Source organism: Eulemur rufifrons, chromosome 1, assembly GCF_041146395.1.
Source record: "Eulemur rufifrons isolate Redbay chromosome 1, OSU_ERuf_1, whole genome shotgun sequence".
Taxonomy (NCBI): domain Eukaryota; kingdom Metazoa; phylum Chordata; class Mammalia; order Primates; family Lemuridae; genus Eulemur; species Eulemur rufifrons.
This window is the reverse complement of record NC_090983.1, coordinates 6,693,277-6,711,191: the sequence shown is the minus strand read 5'-3', so window position 1 is coordinate 6,711,191 and position 17,915 is coordinate 6,693,277. Positions and strand designations below refer to the sequence as shown.

Below are 17,915 nucleotides of genomic sequence, written 5' to 3'. Positions count from 1 at the left end.
GAAGTAACCCTCAGGGAGGCAATGTGGCATGGGTTCCAGGAGGCTGCATGTTAGCACCAGCCTCATTATTAACCAGTCCTTCCTGTCCTGTCTCTGGGTGTCAGTTTCCTTGCCTGTCAGATGGGGGGTCGGCCCAGATCATCTGAGGAACTTGGAACAAAAATGAATCCCCGAGCTCCATGTCCCAGAGTTTCTAATCTGGGTGAGGCCCCATTGGAAATTGTGTTTAAAATCTCTAAGTGATTCTAAATGGACAGCCTGAGTGCAGACCCAGTAGCCTGGCTCATCTGGGATGTTTCCGTCAGCTCTAACCTCCTAGTGTGTGAGTGTGCGTCACGTGTGCAGCAGTGACTGCTGACACTTGGCTCCTTGGCGATGCATGACAAGTGACCCTTCGCAGTTTTACTGAAGGAGAATCCAAGTTGAAATGCAAGCGTGGGGAGCCTTGTATAGGGGGACAGAGTCACCTACCCGGATTTTCTGACTTTGGTAACTTGAAATGGAGCCTTAAACAGGTCAGGGTCCCATCATGAGACAGAGATCACTTTAGATAATCAAAAGAAATGAAAAAAAGAGGAAGAAAAGAAAAAGAATCAGTGTTGGAAGCGCTGAGGGCAGAGTGGAAGGTAAGGTCGCTGAAAGATGAATAACTGCGGGGAAACCACTAATACTGAGTCCACTGGTCCCATCCATCAGGCTTTATGCCCATTTCTAGGTGCTGCTACTAGTTCACTTACAGTCTCACCTCTCTTTGATATCCTAAAAATAAATATTATTATATGTAAATCAACAGGGGAAAGTGGAGAAAACATATCTACAAACATGTATGTATTTATAAGAAGGAATAAAATATACATACCTGCTACAGTCTTGTTTCTGTACCCGATCCCAAGGCTGTGGGTGAGATTGGTTTAACATCTTTACTTAGTCATTCCAAATTCCATTAGCCCTCTGCCAGCCCCTCATCTGCGGGGTGACCTGAACCTTCGTCCCTGAGGGCTCTGAATCTTTAGCAGTCCTGAGATCACTCGGTTGCTGTCATCTTCAGTAAGTTTTTTCCAAAGGTCAGTTTTTATCTATTATGAAAAATTCAAACATGTAGAGATAGACAGGTGTAACAAACTCATACCTAGCATAACCCAGCTTCCACAACTGTTGGCATTTTGCCCATGTTGTTGGATGTAGCCCACCTTTTTTCCCCTTAGAATGTTTTAGAACAAATCCCAGATGCGTCACTCCTACATATCTTAATGTGCACGGTGACAGAATACCTTAAAAACACTCCACAATTCCTTATCGTATTAACAACACACAGTCCATAGATGACTTTCTCAGATCATCTCAAAAGGGTCTTTTTACAAAATTTGAATCAAAATCAAAGTGATATTCATTACATTTGATTGATGTATTTTAAGTCACTTTTAGTCTTAACAGTTCCCCCTCCAGGAAAAAAAGGTTGGAAAACTGAATTATTTATTCACAGAACAATCCATATTCTGGATTTAGTGGAGAGTTTCCTTATGTGAATTTCTCATATCTCCTGTATTTTCTGTAAATTAGTAGTCAGATCTAGAGACTTGACTAAATAAAGGGTCTCCCGGCCCCACCCCCTGCAAGAATACTTTATTGGTGGCCTGGTGCCCCTCCTGCTGTGTCATAGTCACCTGGTAGGCAGTGTTCTCTGGTTGTCCATTTCTACTTATGTCAGAGTTTAGTCAGTTCTGTTGCTATCATATTGGGTTGATTCATCCGTTATAAAAGTCCTATTGCTCTTGTATGTAGCAGTTTTAACATTCCCTGATGATCATTGCCTAGATCTATTATTTAGTCATTGAAAAATTGTGATTTTTTTGATAGGGAGAGGGGCTTTTTATTTTGAATTTATTTCAAACTTAAAAGTTGCAAGAACAGTAAGTACGGAGGACTTCCATGTAACCTTCACCCAAGGTCTCTAATTGTTACCATTTTACCATTTCTGCTTTACTGTTTTCTCTCAGCTGTACTCTCAAGATAAACATTTTTTATGAACTATTGGAGAATAAGTTATATACATTATGTCCCTTATTCCTAAACACTTCAGGGTGTGTTTCTTTAAAACAAGGACATTCTCTTACATAACCACAGTGCAGTTACCAAAATTAGGAAATCAATACACTACTCTTAATATCCAGGCTTCATAGTTCACCAGTTGTTCACTAGTATCTTTTACAAGGAAAAACAGAAAGCTGCAGGATGTCATCCATGATAACTTTTTGCATTTAGTTGTCATGTTTCTTGAGTCTCTCGGGAACAATTCCTCAGTCTGCCTTAATCTTAAACCCTGATGTTTTGGGGGGCGGAGGACAATTTATTAGAATGCCCTCAGCTTGAGTTTGTCTGATGGTTCTCATGATTTGATTGTGATTATGCGATTTTGGCAGGAATACTACAGAGTGATGTTCTCAGTTCATCACATCAGGAGACACATGATGTCAGTTGGAACCGTTACTGGTGGTGGTAACTTTAATTACTTGGTTTAGGTGGCATCTGCCAGGTTTCTCCACTGTAAAGTAATGATTTTTCTCTTTACGGGAGACACTTTGAGACTATGTAAATATCCATTTCCTCATCAAACCCACTAGTTTCAGCATCCATTGATGATTTTTTTTTTTTTTTTTTTTGAGACAGAGTTTGGCTCAGTGCTCAGGCTAGAACGCAGTGGTGTCAATATAGCTCACTGCAACCTCCAAGTCCTGGGCTCAAGTGATCCTCCTGCCTCAGCCTCCTGAGTAGCTGGGACTACAGGTGTGCACCACCATGCCTGGCTGATTTTTTTAGTTGTTGTTTGTTTTATGTAGAGACATAGTCTCCCTATTGCCCAAGCTGGTCTCAAACTCTTGGTCTCAAGCAATCCTCTGGCCTTGACCTCCCAAAGTGCTAGGATTACGGCATCAGCCACCATGTCCAGCCTTCATTGATCGGTCTTCCTTGAACAGTTATTCCTAAGGTGTTTGCCAAGCACTCTTTTTACATTTATTAGTCAACCTTCTGCTACAAGGAAGATAGCAGAATGTTTTATACATACATACATGCATACCCATGATGTATCAGCCATAATCTGATACTATTCTTCTTATACAAATTGTCCATTTGGAGCTGGCTTCTGTGTTCTTTTGCCATATCTCCATCATTCTTTTTTTACTTTGGCATGAGATATTCTAGGCTCATCACCTACTTTTCCTTTCTCAGTTATGGAATTAACCATTTCCCCAAGGAGCCCTGGTTGCTTTTAGTGGGGAATGGTGTCTAGAAATCATAATCTGGGTACTGGGTGTGCTCATTGCTACTGGGATGTCATTGCTTCTAGATTGTGTTCACAGATGAGATAGGGAGTTTGTGTGTATATGTACAGATAACATATATTTATATATCTACATATATGTACCACAAGTTGTTTACAACATCACAGGATCCATTCTGATCTTTCTCCTTTCCATGTTTGTAGTTCCCTCCAACCGTGAGAACCTGGCTCCCCTTATCCTCAATATTCCCTTATTTGCTCAATCATAGGATACCCTCGTTTGCAGCGCCTTGCCTCCAGCAGGTCAGTGCTGCCACTTGGCCTCTGCTGCTTCAGAATCACATTGAAATCAGTGATCCCATCAGCAGCCCCGACCTGCAGCGAACAAGACACCACATATCTTTTTAAAGATGCTGGTCTTCTCCTAACCAATGCATTTCTCAATGCCTCAGTGAAGAGAGTATACTTTGGGATCTACTGAGAACTTATTGGGGTTGGTGAATGTAAGAGTCACCTAAGATAAATCCACCACAACATTCCTTTCTTCCTAAGCCTTTGGCTTCCCTCCTCTTCATTAAGTCAGGCTTCTCAATCTCAATGCATCTAGGCTACTGTTGAGTCTAGGTTTTGGCCAACCAACCAACCAAATTGTTAGAGCCACTCCTAAATGCTTGAGCTGAAACACTGAATTCAGAATCTCCACTAAGCACACCCCTATCAATGTGGCCTGATCTAATGTCATATTCACATCCTGTCCATTTAGTCTAACACCTTAGAGCTCATTCCTATACCAGGTTTTTATTAATGCAAACTGGCATTATCATATCTTTATATTTACTAATGTCTTGCTAGCATAAATTAAGAATAGTTTTAGTTTGTACTTCCTCCTAAGTCAGACTTTGTGCTTGTTCTCCCTGGAAATGCTGATATCTGACTCTGGTTATGGACATGGAGACGAGGAGAGGTTGTCACGGTGGGTCTTGAGAACAGGCAATCTCTTGCAAGGGAACCTAACAGATGAGGTTATTACTCAGACAAGAACAGGGAAGAAGCACCTGCTGCTTCTGCAAGGGAAGCCTGAGGATTTGTGGATGGAAGGTTCTCAGATTTGTTTGATCTGCTCAAACATCCCCATTCCAAATCTCAAGATCTCACTCCTTCCCAATCAGTGCCTTAAATCTCACCTAAAAAGAATAGGCAAGGCTATAAATTCAGCTTAACCTTGTGATTCTGCACCATGCACAATTAAATTTTAGTCCTGATTTATAGTCAATTATGCTCTGTTGCTACAAGAAATAAAAGACTTTTAAAAGACTGCCATAGAAATGCTCTAGTTCTCTGATCATGCCTTGACCTTAGAATTTAAAGCCCTGAGCTTGTCATTTTCTTTTCTTTTTTCTTTTTTTTCTTGTGTAATTGTCATTTTCTTTCTGTGAGCACCTAATGCAGTAAAAATTAGTCAGTTCGCTATACTTTTGATCATAATCACCACCAGAAACGTCAAGTGCAGCATCTACTTGGTCCGTTAAACCTGGTCTTCGATGACACTTCATGCTAGCCAACCACAAGTCTCAGTGTATGGCATGCCATATATTACCAGCATCTCATTTCCCACTGGCAACGTTCATTCAAGCCCAGAGTGGCGAACCAAGCCAGAAACAGATCCCCAAGGGTCTGTTTTCTGAGACCATTCCAGGAACCAACACTGTACTGGTGAGAGTCTGACCGAGAAACAGAGACCACTCTAGGTATTTCAAACAGAGAGATTTAAGGCAGGAGTTTGTTACAATGATGTTTAAAGGACTGAAGAAGCAAAAGAAAGAAGGAAAGGTTGCTCAAAAATTAGTGACTAACTAGGAGATGGACACCATGCTGGGCTGAGGAGCAGAAATTACTCCAAAGACAACACTGTCCACTACGGTGCCTGGACTCAGAGCTCGGCGGCCTGAGGAGGATCCGGGAGCCTACACTTCCAGCCCTCTGTGGCTGTCCCTGCCGCGGCCACCGCCTGACTTTTTGTCACTGGCGTTGGTGTAGCCAGTGCTGCTGCTGCTGCCACCCAAGACACTGTCAGAAATCTGAAGCGGAGTCACTTCTGCTCCCCGCCCACCTTCCGTCTCCCACCAGTGCCTCCCGCTGGCAGGTCCGAACAGGAAGTCAGCCGGCAAGGAAATGTCAGGAGTGGGACGGGATCTGACCCTGCGTGACGCCACATCGCATCTCAGGGCACCCCGAAAGGTGAGGATGGCGGCGCTGAGAGCAAACCAACGACTGACTGAACAAGTGAGAAAATGCTCAGTGTTGAATCTATTTCAGAAGCCCCAACTAACTGGATTCAAATGCTCAGTTCCTGCTGCGGGCTAGGCATGGTGCTAGGTTCTGGGACTGCGTTGGTGAACTACCTCAGAACTTGCAGTCACAGGGTACAGACAGGCCGAAAAAAATACCAAACGCTTCATCTGAAGGCACCATTACATATATCTGACAAAGGATTTTGATTGGGAATATTAAAAACAACTCCTAAAAATAAGAAGATAAACTACCCTGATATATAGGCCAACAAAATGAGCAGACCCTTCACAAAACTGGATATTCCTGTGCTCAAAAAACATGGAAAGGTGTTCAATTTTATCAGTGAAAATGCAAATTAAAACCACAATAAGACATCAGCACATTTCTATCAGAATGACTAGAAATAAAAATGCTGGCACTGCCAGGTATTGTGAGGATATGGCGCAACTGGAATTCTCTTACTAGCGATGAGACTGAATTGGAACAAACCCTTTGGAAAACTGCCTGGCAGCATCTCCGGAAGCTAAACATCTAACCTAGCAATTCTGTCTTTGGATATATAACCAAGAGAAATTAGTGCCTATCGCCACAAAAAGACATATGTAAGAATATTCATAGAAGCTATAGTCATAAAAGCCCAAACCTGGAGACAACCCCGTGGATATGGATAAACAAAGGGACAAAACGGGTGAGGGAACGGGTAAGCCGGGGCGCGTTCCCGCAACTGGCTACTGCGCACCAGTAGAAACGTGTGAGCAACTGCCACACGCAGCAACACGGACGAATCTCGCAGAATGTTGCATGAAAGAAGCCAGATGTGAGCGTTCATGTCATATGAGTCCAGTTATTTGAAGTTCAAATGAGTCTATGGTGACAGACAGAAATAGTACTTTTGGGAGCCCTGCTGGTGTGCTGGGAAGGCTCTCTGTTGACCTGGGTGAGGTTTACACAGGAACTTTGTAATATAAAAGTTCCTCAATCTGTAAACATAAGATCTGTGCACTTCACAGAATGTTATTCCTCAAAAAATTAAAAAAGAGAAAAAGGAACAAGATAATTTCATATAAATATACCTGCTAAAAGGTATTAAAAGTAATGTCATGGGTGAATGGAGAGGCTGACCGATGGAGCCGAGACTTGAATGGAATGAGGCAGCCAGGTAATGAGGGGTTTGGTTTCTGGGTAGAGGGGATGGCAAGTGCAAAGGCCCTGAGGCAGGATCAAGTTTGGTTTGTGGAGGATCCTAGTCAAGGCCAGTGGACTGGAACATAGAGAGCAGGGGTGGGGCAGTTGAGCAAGGCCAAGGCAAGCCCTGAGTTTTGTTCTAATCATGAAGAATGTGAAGTAGGGGTGTTGGCAGAACTTTCTGAGGGTTTGGAGGTGGGGAGTGAGGGAAAGAGAGACCTTTGATAACATTTCATTGTGTGGTTGGGACACCTGAAGGGTGGGGTCCCCAGACTCCACTGATGGAGCAGGGTAGGGGCGTGACAAGCTGGAGACGTTCATTAGATGCCCTTTGAGCTGTCGCAGAGGCAGTGGGCAGGGGCTGCAGCTCCGGGCCAGGCCCAGCCTGAAGGTGCATGTTGTGAGCACACAGGTGGTACTTCAAGTCTCAGCACCAGAGGACAAGAGCTAAAGAGGGGACATGAATGACATGAGCTTTTCTGGAAAGATTAGTGCTGCCAGACGGTTTGGACCTAAACTGTTTTGTTTTGTTTTTGAGACAGAGTCTTGCTTTGTTGCCCTGGCTAGAGCAAGTGCCGTGGTGTCAGCCTAGCTCACAGCAACCTCAAACTCCTGGGCTTAAGCGATCCTTCTGCCTCAGCCTCCCGAGTAGCTGGGACTACAGGCATGTGCCACCATGCCCGACTAATTTTTTTATATATATATTTTTAGTTGTCCAGATAATTTCTTTCTATTTTTCGTAGAGACGGCGGCGGGGGGGGGGGTGTCTTGCTCTTGCTCAGGCTGGTCTCGAACTGCTGATCTCAAAGCGATCCACCCGCCTCAGCCTCCCAGAGTGCTAGGATTACAGGCGTGAGCCACCGCACCCGGCCGACCTAAACTGTTTTAAAAGTGGTTTTTTAACAAACACCACTGAGCGCCTGCTCCTGGCCAGGCACGGAGAACCCAAATGTGAGCAGAGCCCAGCCCACGCCCGGTGCTGACCGCCTGAGTCTCCCAGATTCATGCTCGTACCCGGGCCACGGGCACTGACATGCAGACTCCCCAGCCCATCTGAGACCCCCCAAAAGAGAGTGGCTGGGGGCATCTGCATTTCTCAAGTTCCCTGGGTGATTCTTTCTCACAAGGAAGTTTGAAAACCTCCCACTTTCAGTGGTCTAGGGGTATGTGTGGGAGGTAGGGGTGTGTGTGTGTGTGTGTGTGTGTGAGAGAGAGAGAGAGAAGAGAGAGCAAGCACGAGCACGAGCGCGAGCAATTTCCTCTTTCCCTCTCTGAGGGTGGGGCTGCTCCCAAGTTCAGGAAAGCAGGTCTGTTCTGTAAACCTCTGCTCTGTGTGTGTGTGTGTGTAGCGTGTGTTTGCGCGTGCGTGGTGGGGGGGGCACGGTGTCCCAGGAGGACAGACTTTGCATTGATGAAAACCCTTCCCAGACTTTTGATGCCTCTCTCCCGCTGCCCTGAAGTCAACCACTCAGTCCTCTGTGCGTCCCGCCCGCTGGCTGCGCTCACTCCCGGCCAGGATGGCATCCTGTCTGGCCCTGCACATGGCGCTGCTGCTCATCTCCGGGGTGCTAGCCCCCACGGTGCTCACAGGTAAGGGGCCCGGCCCTCAGCTCTGCTGCCACCAGCCTCCCAGGGTCAGGAACTACCTTGGGGCTGGATTCTCCAATGTCCACTGGGGCGGAAGCCCCTCGCAGGAGATGGGATGGCTGTTTGGGGTGATGCTGCGAGGAGTCCCCGTGAGACCGGCCGGCAGCAGCTGTGCAGGATGGATGTCTCAGGAACCGTCAGCCAGAGGGGCGACAGCCTCTAAAGTAGGAGGACAACTTGGGGAACAGGACCAGGGATGTCTAGCTGGCAGGGGATGTGGGAATTACGCTAACACTCTAACACCCAAAGACTCCCAGATCTGGGGGGCAGGAGGGACGCTAGGCACAGGGCCCAGGCCCCTGCGAGGAAGAACACAGAGCCTTTGCTAGTCACTTTTCAAACCCTCCCTACTGGCTTTCTGCAATGTCCTTGGAGAATGAAGACCCAGGTACTGTCCCCATCTCAGGAAAATTTCAGAGAGAGAGCACAGGGCCCAAGATCTCTCCACAAAACAGTGCAGACGCTGGACTTAGGGTCTGCAGGGAGGTTAAAATGGCCGGGTCTGGGGGCCAACAGGAGGGAGGCCTCCAGCTGGCCCCAAGGGCCCTGTGCTGGGAGGGACTGGCCCAGGCTGGCTTGGAAGCCTGAGAGAGAAAAGGCACAGACAGGGCATAGGTGGTCTTTGCTCCTGGAGGAAAGCGCTCTCCGTGGCCGGGAGTGAGGCCAAAGCGCAGCCAGGAGACTGCTTCCAGGCCCCGGCAGCCTGGGCCTTGCCGAGTGCCTGTGGGTGTGTGAGGGACAGAACTGGACCTCAGTCTTGAGAGTGTGGCCTGGGGAGAGCTCCTGAGAGATGTGAGGCCTGGTGGGCCCCCCCTCCCATGTTGGGACCCCTCCTTGAGTGGGACCCCCCCAGCCATAAACCGGGAAGGCATGGGTGCTGGTGAGGGCCCTGCGGGCCCCTCCCTAGATGGCCCAGGAAGAAGCTTGTGGCTTGGGTTTGCTTCTGGCTCAGTCCCCACCTGGCTGGCTTTTTTTGTTTTGTTTAGTAGAGACGGGGGTCTCGCTATGTTGCCCAGCCTGGTCTTGAACTCCTGGCCTCGAGCCATCTCCTGGCTTGGCCTCCCAAAGTGCTGGGATTGCAGGTGTGAGCCACCATGCTGGGCTCTGGCTGTTTCTTAACCTCTCTGTGCCTTCTCTCATCTGTCCGATGGCAACGCCCGCCATGCTCTGCCCTCCTCACAGGGCACTGTGAGGCCTGAGTGCAGACACGCAGAGCTTTCAGGATGGGCCAGGCATGCAGTTAGCACGCGGCAAACATCAGGGGAATGCATCTTCAGTAGCCCAGCCCCGCCACTGAGGCAGGGTGGTCTTGGGCGGAACTGCCTCCTCTTGCAGGCTGGGAAGTTGCCCGGCCGCCCTTTTGGTGGGAGAGGTGCCCCCAGGAATTGGGGTAGTGATCTAAAGTGGAAGGTGGTGTCTCCCATCGCCTGAGTCTTGGGGCTGTGATCCTCACAGCCGCCTCCACCCAGTGAAACTGCCAGGCCGTCCCGGTGAGTGGAGGCGAAGGACTGGCTCCTGCCTGCCCTGGGCCCTGTGGCTGCCTGGTGGCCCCTGCCAGGTTTCTGTTCCTGTGCAGCCGACTCACCCATCCCAGGCCACTGGCCAGGGGCCCTGGGTCAGACTGTACATACACAACGCGGGTGGGTGGGCTTTGCCGCCACAGGATGCTTTGGGAACAGCCAGGACCTCACCTGGCCTCACCTCCTCTTCCCTCCACATGTCCTACTGAGAGCAGGCAGGCGCCGAGGCGTGGCGCCAGGGCATGCCAACCCCACCCGCAGTCTCTGGGGTTCTGGTTGTTCTTCTTGCTGTTCTGGGGCGAGGGTGTTTGGGAGGCTCTCGATACCCTGCCCCTGGACTAGGAGCTCTGAGCAAGCGTGCAAGGCCCTCTGCTCGTGGACAGGACACAGGACAGGAGGAGTGGCCCGTGGGCTGAGGCCCAGGCCTGGCCTGCTGCCCTCCCCACTGGGTGCCGGTGGCCGCCACTACCGAGGTGGGGAGCAGGCCGGGCTGAGCGGGCAGGAGGCCAGGGCAGGGATGAAAAGGCCCTTCATGGCCACACAAAGGCCGTCTGTGAGCAAGGGCGCCTCGCCTCGGGGCCCTGTGGTCAGACTGAGCGTTGAACAAACTTATTTACCAAAAGGCAAGGCGGCTGGGGGCAGTGGGGACAGGGGAGAGCACGAGGTGCCCAGGCCCCACTTCCCCTGGTGGCCCCAGAGTGTGCAGCTGCATGTCGCTCACCTGGTCCATGCAGTCAGGTCTCCTCATGGCCAAGGCCGATGGCACCTCCTCAGGGGCCTGTGTGGCCCACCCCTTCTCCACCCGCACTCTCCGTCACCCGGCCCATCACTGCTCGCCTGACCTGCCCACGGGTCTGTCCTCTGTGCCTTCACCCCTCCCGGGATGGGTCCTGCTGCCGGCAGACTGGCTGACAACTGCTTCTGTCCTGGCTTCCCAGGAGGATGGATCTGTGGGGACAATGGGTCACTGCCCTGAGCCTTGTCTCCCCTTCTTACTGTAGCAAACTTAGCACATGCAGAGAGGCAGATGGGCAAGAACACGCCTCAGCCCTGCCCGGCAGCTGCATCTCCTTGGCTGGGGGGTTGGTGGCCACGTCCAGGCCATGGTTCTGGTCATATGTCTGCCACTGGGACACCAGCTTGAGTTTGCAGGGAGTTTGCTGGCCCCTCGGGCCTGGCTGCGGATGAGCCCCGGACCAGCCTCTAAGGGTCTTCTGTGACTGGCCAGCGGCAGCAGGCACGGAGCACACAGAGCAGCTTGCTGTGTCCAGACATGCCCCCGCCGGTGGAGGGGTCCCGAGGGCGGAGGCAGCAGCTGGAGATGGTGACGATGGCAGTTACCTCTTTGTGCGAGATGCTTGGGAGGCAGGGTCTGAACCCTGTTCCACGGGTCAAGAAGGTGGAGTCCAGCGGGGTGAGGCCAGTCTGCTGGGGTCCCAGGGAGACAGTGTGATGGAGCTAGGACAGGACCCAGCCCTCCTGCTTTGGAAGCCAATGGGTCCAACCCCTCAACCTTCTGGGACTGGCCGGGCAGGAGGGGGCAGGGGGAAGGCGGCCTGGACGGGTATTGTGTGGGGGGGGGGGGGGGCAGTCAGGGCTTCTGTGAGGAGCAGCGGGGACAGGTGGGGGCTGGGGTGGGGCTCCCACCTGCCTGCTCAGGGGACCCTCTCCCCTCACGGGAGGCTGCTCGCCAGGCCCGGCTGGCTCCAGGGAGCGAGCCCTGCCCTCTCAGGGGCCTGTCACTCCCCGTCCTGAGCTCAGGGCTGATTCCCACAGACGCCACCCAGGTTGGCTGGGCCTGGAACCCAGGAGCCATGTGGGGGCCTCCCTGGCCAGATGCCGGCAGTGGTGGGACAGGGAGGTGCCTGCCTGTCAGTCTGTCTTGGGTATGCGGTGAGCAAGCAGGGTGGCAGTTTGTCCATTTCTCTGGGAGACAAGTAGCCTGTGAGCCCCAGAGCTCGGGGCTGCCAAGCAGTGGGCACACTTAGGCCTCTTCTCTGCCCAACCTCCAGGAGGCTGGAGACCCTGCCACCCCTGGCCGTGCCATGACAGGCCTGGCTGGATCGCTTGCCCTTGTGAAGGGTGGTCTTCGAGGTTGGTGGGAGGCTGGCATGGCACCAACGGGTCTCCCACCCTTGAGGGGCCTCCTTGCCAGGGGTCTTGTCTTTATTTATTTGTTTATTTATTTTTTAGGGACAAGGCCTCACTCTGTCCGCCAGGCTGGAGCGCAGTGGTGTAATCACAGCTCACTGTAACCTCCAACTCCTGGGCCCCAGTGATCCTCCCACCTCAGGCTACATAGTAGCTGGGACTACAGGTCCTGCCATGACACCTGGCTCATTTTTTAACTTTTTTTGTAGAGACAGGGTCTCACTTTGTTGCCCAGGTCGGTCTCAAACTCCTGGCCTCAAGCAAGCCTCCCTTGCTGGGATTACAGGCGGGAGCCACCATGCCTAGTCTCCAGGGGTCTTTTCTGAAAAGGGGGCACAGGGCAGGGTGGTGCTGTGGGGGGGGGGGTCTCCCTTACTGACCACAGACACCGCTGTCCGCCCCTCTGCCCTGTCCTTCAGGAGGCAGCCATGTGCTGGCTCCTGTGTCCTAGGACACAGAGCCCCCGAGGCTGGTCCCTATGTCTCTGGGCTGCGCACTTTGCTGGGGAGGGCCCCAGGAGAAGCAGGGCTGCCTGTGCCCCGGGGGCCCCAGCGCCTCTTCTTTCCACTCCTGGGTCCCAGCCTCTTCCCCAGGGTGAAGCCTGACCTGTGTCCACCCTGTGGCGGCAGGGGTCCCTCACAAATGTCACCTCGCTTAGGCCCACACAACCCTACAGTTCAGATGGGAGAGGCAGAGCCCCTGCTCAAGGTCTTGGGGTTTGGGCCCATGTCCCCTCCCTCTGCTGCCAGCCCAGTGTTCCCACGGCCTTCTTCGGAGGCCTGTTGGTCCCTTTACCCGCCGTGAAGCTGTCCTCACATGGGCTGGGGGCAGCCTGGCCCCAGTAGGGGCTCTGGGTCAACAGCCTATTGGTTAACCTGGGTGGAATGACGTCCCTGTGCCCTGTCGCCTGGGCCCCACCGCCTCTCCCTGGCTTTGCAGCCGAAGGTCCGCAGGAGCCCATGCCCACACTGTGGAACGAGCCCGCCGAGCTGCCGTCGGGAGAAGGCCCCGTGGAGAGCACCAGCCCCGGCCAGGAGCCCCCGGACACCGGCCCCCCGGCCTCCACCGCCGCGCCAGCCCCCGAGGACAGCACGGCGCGGGAGCGGCTGGACCAGGGCGGCGGTAGGCGGGCGGGCGGGTGGAGGGAGGCGGGGAAGGGCCGCCGCGCTGGGCCCCGGCTGACGCGTCCTCCGTCCTCCGCAGGCTCGCTGGGGCCCGGCGCTATCGCGGCCATCGTGATCGCCGCCCTCCTGGCCACGTGCGTGGTGCTGGCGCTCGTGGTCGTCGCGCTGAGAAAGTTTTCTGCCTCCTGAAGCGAATAAAGGGGCCGCGCCCGGCCGCGGCGCGACTCAGCTGCACTTCCCGCGTGCGTGTGTCCGCGCGTGCGCGAGAGCGGGAGCGCGCAGTGTCAGGCGTGCCGGAGCCCGCGCGCGGGGGTGTGCACGTGAGTGCGCGTCCCGTGCGCCACGGCCCCGGTTCCCGCGGGAGCGCGCGCTGGGCTGCCCGGAGCCGGAGCCGTGCGGGGCCCGCACTCTTGGCAGGGCCACGGTCACGGCCACGGTCACGGCCACGGGCGGCCCTTCGCCCGGCGCCTCCTCTGCCCGCCCCGTTTCCCCCCCCCACCCCGCCCCGGGGCCGAGCGCGCTTTGGGGGCAGGGCGGCGGGAGGCCGCGAGAGCTGGGTCGTCAGGGCTCCCAACCCGAGGCCGGGTTATTTGGGGGACCCGGGCGTCTTCTGACTGAGGGGGGCAGCCCGGGCTCGTCTGCGAGCTCGGAACCAGGCCTGCAGCGCCAGGGCCCCCGGGGACCCCTCTGCCCCAGGCGCGGGACGGGGGCGGGGTGACGCGGGGCGCTGTCCCCGGCCTGGCTGGGCCCCTTACGGAGGGAAAGAACCAAATGCCTTTCCAAGCTCAGCTCACCTCATGTCGGGTGCGGGTACGAGCGAGGGATGGGGAACCGCCCCGCCCACCCCCCACCCCGGAAGCATAACTTTGATAATTTGAGATGAAAAATCGTGGCTGACCTGCCCTGGACGCCGCGGGGAAGCCCGAACTCCGTCCCCTGTCCCACCCCGGGGCCTGTGGAGGAGGGGCTGTTAGAAAGCCGGCAAACCCCCCAGACCCCGGGGAGAGGGTTTAATACCCCTGAAGAGCCCTGTGAGCGGGGAATGGCGGGGAAGCTGTTTCTCCTCTTCTATTTTTTTAAACCAGAGCTCTGGCAGCTCTTGGCTTCTCCTTTCCCCGAGCTCCCCAGGGGCACCTTTTCCTGCCATGACCAGTCTCCTCTACTCCACAGGTGGGTGGGGGGCTCCGCCAACAGCGTTCCACTCCAGCGCCCCCCAAAGACATCATGGGTTGAAAGGTTCTGCTTGTAAAGGAGTGTTATAAAACTGACCAATTTTCATAAACTGCTTATTTCTTCTCACATTAACCTTGAGTAGCCAAAGCCTTGCTGAGAGCAGATACCCCAACTCAGTAGGCTGGGTCCCACCTTACAGAGCAAGGGCCAGGCCAGTGGCCACCCCCACTCCTTGTCGCAACCCTCCGTCCCACGGGGATTAGAAATGGGCCCCCTCTTTCCCCACTCCTGGGGGACTCAGGTGCAGGTACTCCCCCCAGGGCGCAGCAGAGAGGCCCCAAGGGCATGAGTCCCTCGCTGGGCCCAGGGGCTGCCCTCCACAGCTGAACCAGCGTGGCAGGTGTCCCCATCCTTCCAGGGACTCATCCATGCCCAAAGGGTCTGCAGTCTCAGAACACCGGGAGCCGTGCTGTGGCCTGTGGGGAGATGCTGCGAAGTCCCACTGGATCTAAAGCAAGGCCTGTTCTGGTGTGGGGGAAAGCGTGTCCTGGCAGAGAGTGTCCCAGGCCCACGGTGTCCCTCAACACTCTGGGACAGAACCAGGCTGGCTGGGAGGGCCACCTGGGCCCGGGAGGAGCTGTAGCCTCTGGGTAACTGGCTACCACCAGAGGTGGGAAGACATGCCCAAGGCCAGCATCCCCGCCCCACGCCTGTGGTCAGATCCCCTGTGGGACCACTGCCCACTGACACCTCAGTGCCTGTGTGGTCTTCCAAATCTGTGTTCACTCCCTCCGGCGCAGAAGGGCGTCCCCAACTCCCTCAAACAGCCCCTTCTGTTTCTGGAGTCCTTCCAGAGGTGGAGGCCGGAGTCCACTCCCATTGTGAGGCCAAACCCTGTTCCCCTTCCTTTGGGACATGCCTCCTGCACTGGCCTTGACTCCCTGCCCAGAACCAAACACCTCCTCCCTGTGTGCACCAGGGCAATAAAGAGTAGACCTTCATCTCCTTTATTTTATACATGATGCTTCTTTTAATGCAGCCAAAAGTGGTATTTGCTTTTCTCAGAACCATAACCAATGTAAGATGCAGTGACCAATTCATTCCTTAGAACACCTGGGCTCCTTCAGGGGCCAGAAGACACAAGTTATGTCCAGCCCATCGGGGAGCCAGAGGTGGCATGGGCCCTCAGCCAAGCTCTGGGGCCTGCGGTGGAGCAGGGCCTGGCCGTGCAGCCAGAGGCCGGGCCGAGGCACGGGAGGGGTGGACAGAGGTGGCTGGGCTCTCGGTGCTATGAATCGGAGACCAAGGGCCACTCGTCAAGCTCCTTCAGGAGAGGGCGGCCCCTCTGTGTGCCTGGTAGATGCTGACGGCTTCCAAGGTAGAGAAGGACGCGTGCAGGGGATCAGGACAATCCTCACCATCTGCCTGACCCCCACCAGGGACACCTTGGGTCTGGGCCCTCTCCCAGTCCCTGGGAAGGCCCTGGAGTCTGCCCACTCCCTTCCACCTCCTCTAAGAGCAGAGAGAGGTGGTGTAACACTGCTTAAAATACACTTTGTTCTCGTGGGCACACACATCAGGAGACGTGGGCAGCCTTCGTCCGGTTTGCGAGCGAGGGGCCAAGACACACGAGCGCTCACGGCGTGGGCAGGAGGAGGGCTGGCCCCCGAGTCCCATCCCACTGCCTGGGGAGGCACTGACCTGTCCTTCCCCCGAGTCCTCCACCGTCCGCTGGGGTCGCTTCCCAGGCCCCGCCCCCGCCTGCCCACAGCCCGGGCAAGGTGGCGCCCCTGGCAGGGGTCATTGCCGATTTCGGCTGCCCAGCTTCCTGCGGTCCTTGTTCTGGCTGCGCTGAGGGTCATCCATCTTGTGGACGCGGAAACATTCCTTGAGGTTCTGGGACCGGATCTTGGGGTTCAAGATCTCCTCAGTCATGGAGCTGGGGAACCAGCCTCTCTCCTGGTCATGCAGACGCTCACCAAAGATCCACCCTGCGCAGGGAGGGGGCGGAGGGTCAGGCGCTCCTGCAGAGGCTGCCCGGGTCGGACACGGGCTCCCTCCTGGCCAGGGCTCCTGTCTGTGTGGGGACACTCAGGGGTCCAGCCAGCTTTTCCCAAAGGTGTTGCTACTCTGCACACCCTGACGGATGCTCAGATTTGGTTACCCCATAAGCTGGGGCTGGGGGAGGCCCGTGGGCATGTGCACAGGACCCCGTGCCCTCTGTGCCATGCGGCTCCGCCCCCCCCCCCCCCCCCGACACTAACTGCGGAAACCATTCCCGGATCCTCGGCAATTCTAGGCTGCCCCAGAGGAGCCCAGGGGACACCAAGGGCCACCCTGCAAAGGCAGAGGCATTCAAGGGGCCGGGCAGGGGGGTGGCAGCTGACCATGGTTATCCAGCCCAGACTGCGCCATCACCCTCTTGTTGGGCAGCTCCTCCCAGAGTCTCAGCCTCCCGAGGGCCAGCATGGTCAGCTGAACTGGCCGACGCCAGGAGTCACCACGTGGCCTGGCTCTCTCTTCCCTCCCCCAGAGGTCACCACGTCTTTGCTCAGGGCCTGGGGTCTGAGAGGCCTGGGGCGTGCCCTCTGCTGGTCCCCTTTGGGGTTTGGGACGGTGTCAGGCTGTTGACAGTCTGTTGGGGAGAGCAGGCAAGCTGCCCAGGAGAGGGATTGTCTGGAGATGGCCTCCCCCGGAAAGCGGAGAGTGCTGCCTGAGCCTTCCGGCCAGGACCTCGGAGGGGGAGGAAGTGGGAAGAGAAGCTTCTGGACATCCCGGGGATTTTAATCGGGAGCAATTCACGTAGGAACGAGGGATGGGATTTTAAAAAGGAAAGGGGGTTAGTGTTAAATTCTGCAGGGGCTGGGAGCGAACTTCATTTGGTACTGATGCCACCAGCAGAGGCGGGTGAGGGCTAGGGGGGCTTCTGGGCCCACGTGAGGCTCCAAGCCTGGCGGTCATGGGCCTGCCTGGGAGCTTGCTGCAGGTGCGGGGTCTGGGGTCAAGTTTAGAACGTGCCTGGTCCTCCTCCCTCCCGCTGTGATGGGGACCGAGACCAGGGCCGTCTGAGGGGAAGGGGACATGGCCCCACCCACTTGGGCTGGGCCCACCGTGAAGGGGCAGAGACACAACCTCACAACGCTGGGGGGAAATAGCGGCACTGGGGAAAGCCTTCCTCCGGTTCTGAGGGAAGGCGGCCAGGGCGTCGGGCAGAGTGTCTGGGGCGGCAGAGACGTGGCGGGCGCTGGGCTCTACCTGCCCATCAGCCAGCTGTGGCGGCTGCCTCTCCACACAGGGCTGAGACCCCCCCCCATCCTCCCTAAGGCTGGGCAACGCTCAGGACAGAGTCCCCTGGGCGGCCACGGGGGCAGCGGTTGCCAAGCCTCACCGTCCTCAGTCTTGTCCAGGATGTTGAGGATGTCAGCAAGGTCCAGCGTCAGCTCGTCCGGCTGCTGGGCCACGTACGGGTGCACACACTGGACCTGGGGGCAGTCTGATGGGGCAGAGGGATGTGGCATGTCCTCATCACCGCATCACCCGCCC

General features: G+C 55.2%; 2 protein-coding genes across 5 annotated transcripts in view; one reads left to right on the top strand and one right to left on the bottom strand.

Annotated features, from left to right (window-relative positions):
• The first annotated feature begins 8,274 nt into the window (after positions 1–8,274).
• Positions 8,275–13,388, top strand: SNORC (secondary ossification center associated regulator of chondrocyte maturation). The gene is made up of 3 exons (XM_069465944.1): positions 8,275–8,347; positions 13,015–13,197; positions 13,279–13,388. Exons 1-3 carry the CDS (start codon positions 8,275–8,277, stop codon positions 13,386–13,388), a joined length of 366 nt encoding a protein of 121 aa, XP_069322045.1.
• Positions 13,389–15,378: 1,990 nt separating this feature from the next.
• NGEF (neuronal guanine nucleotide exchange factor) overlaps positions 15,379–17,915 on the bottom strand; it is a 99,104-nt gene continuing 96,567 nt past the window's right edge. For 3 of the 4 annotated variants that reach the window (XM_069469720.1, XM_069469808.1, XM_069469961.1), the window contains 2 exons: positions 17,761–17,865; positions 15,403–16,363 (listed from right to left, as the gene is read on the bottom strand). In XM_069469720.1, coding sequence (XP_069325821.1) covers positions 16,173–16,363; positions 17,761–17,865 — 296 coding nt within the window. In that variant the 3' untranslated portion in view covers positions 15,403–16,172. Of the gene's footprint in view, positions 16,364–17,760; positions 17,866–17,915 lie in introns of all 4 variants that reach the window. The other variant, XM_069469890.1, reaches the window with a different exon arrangement.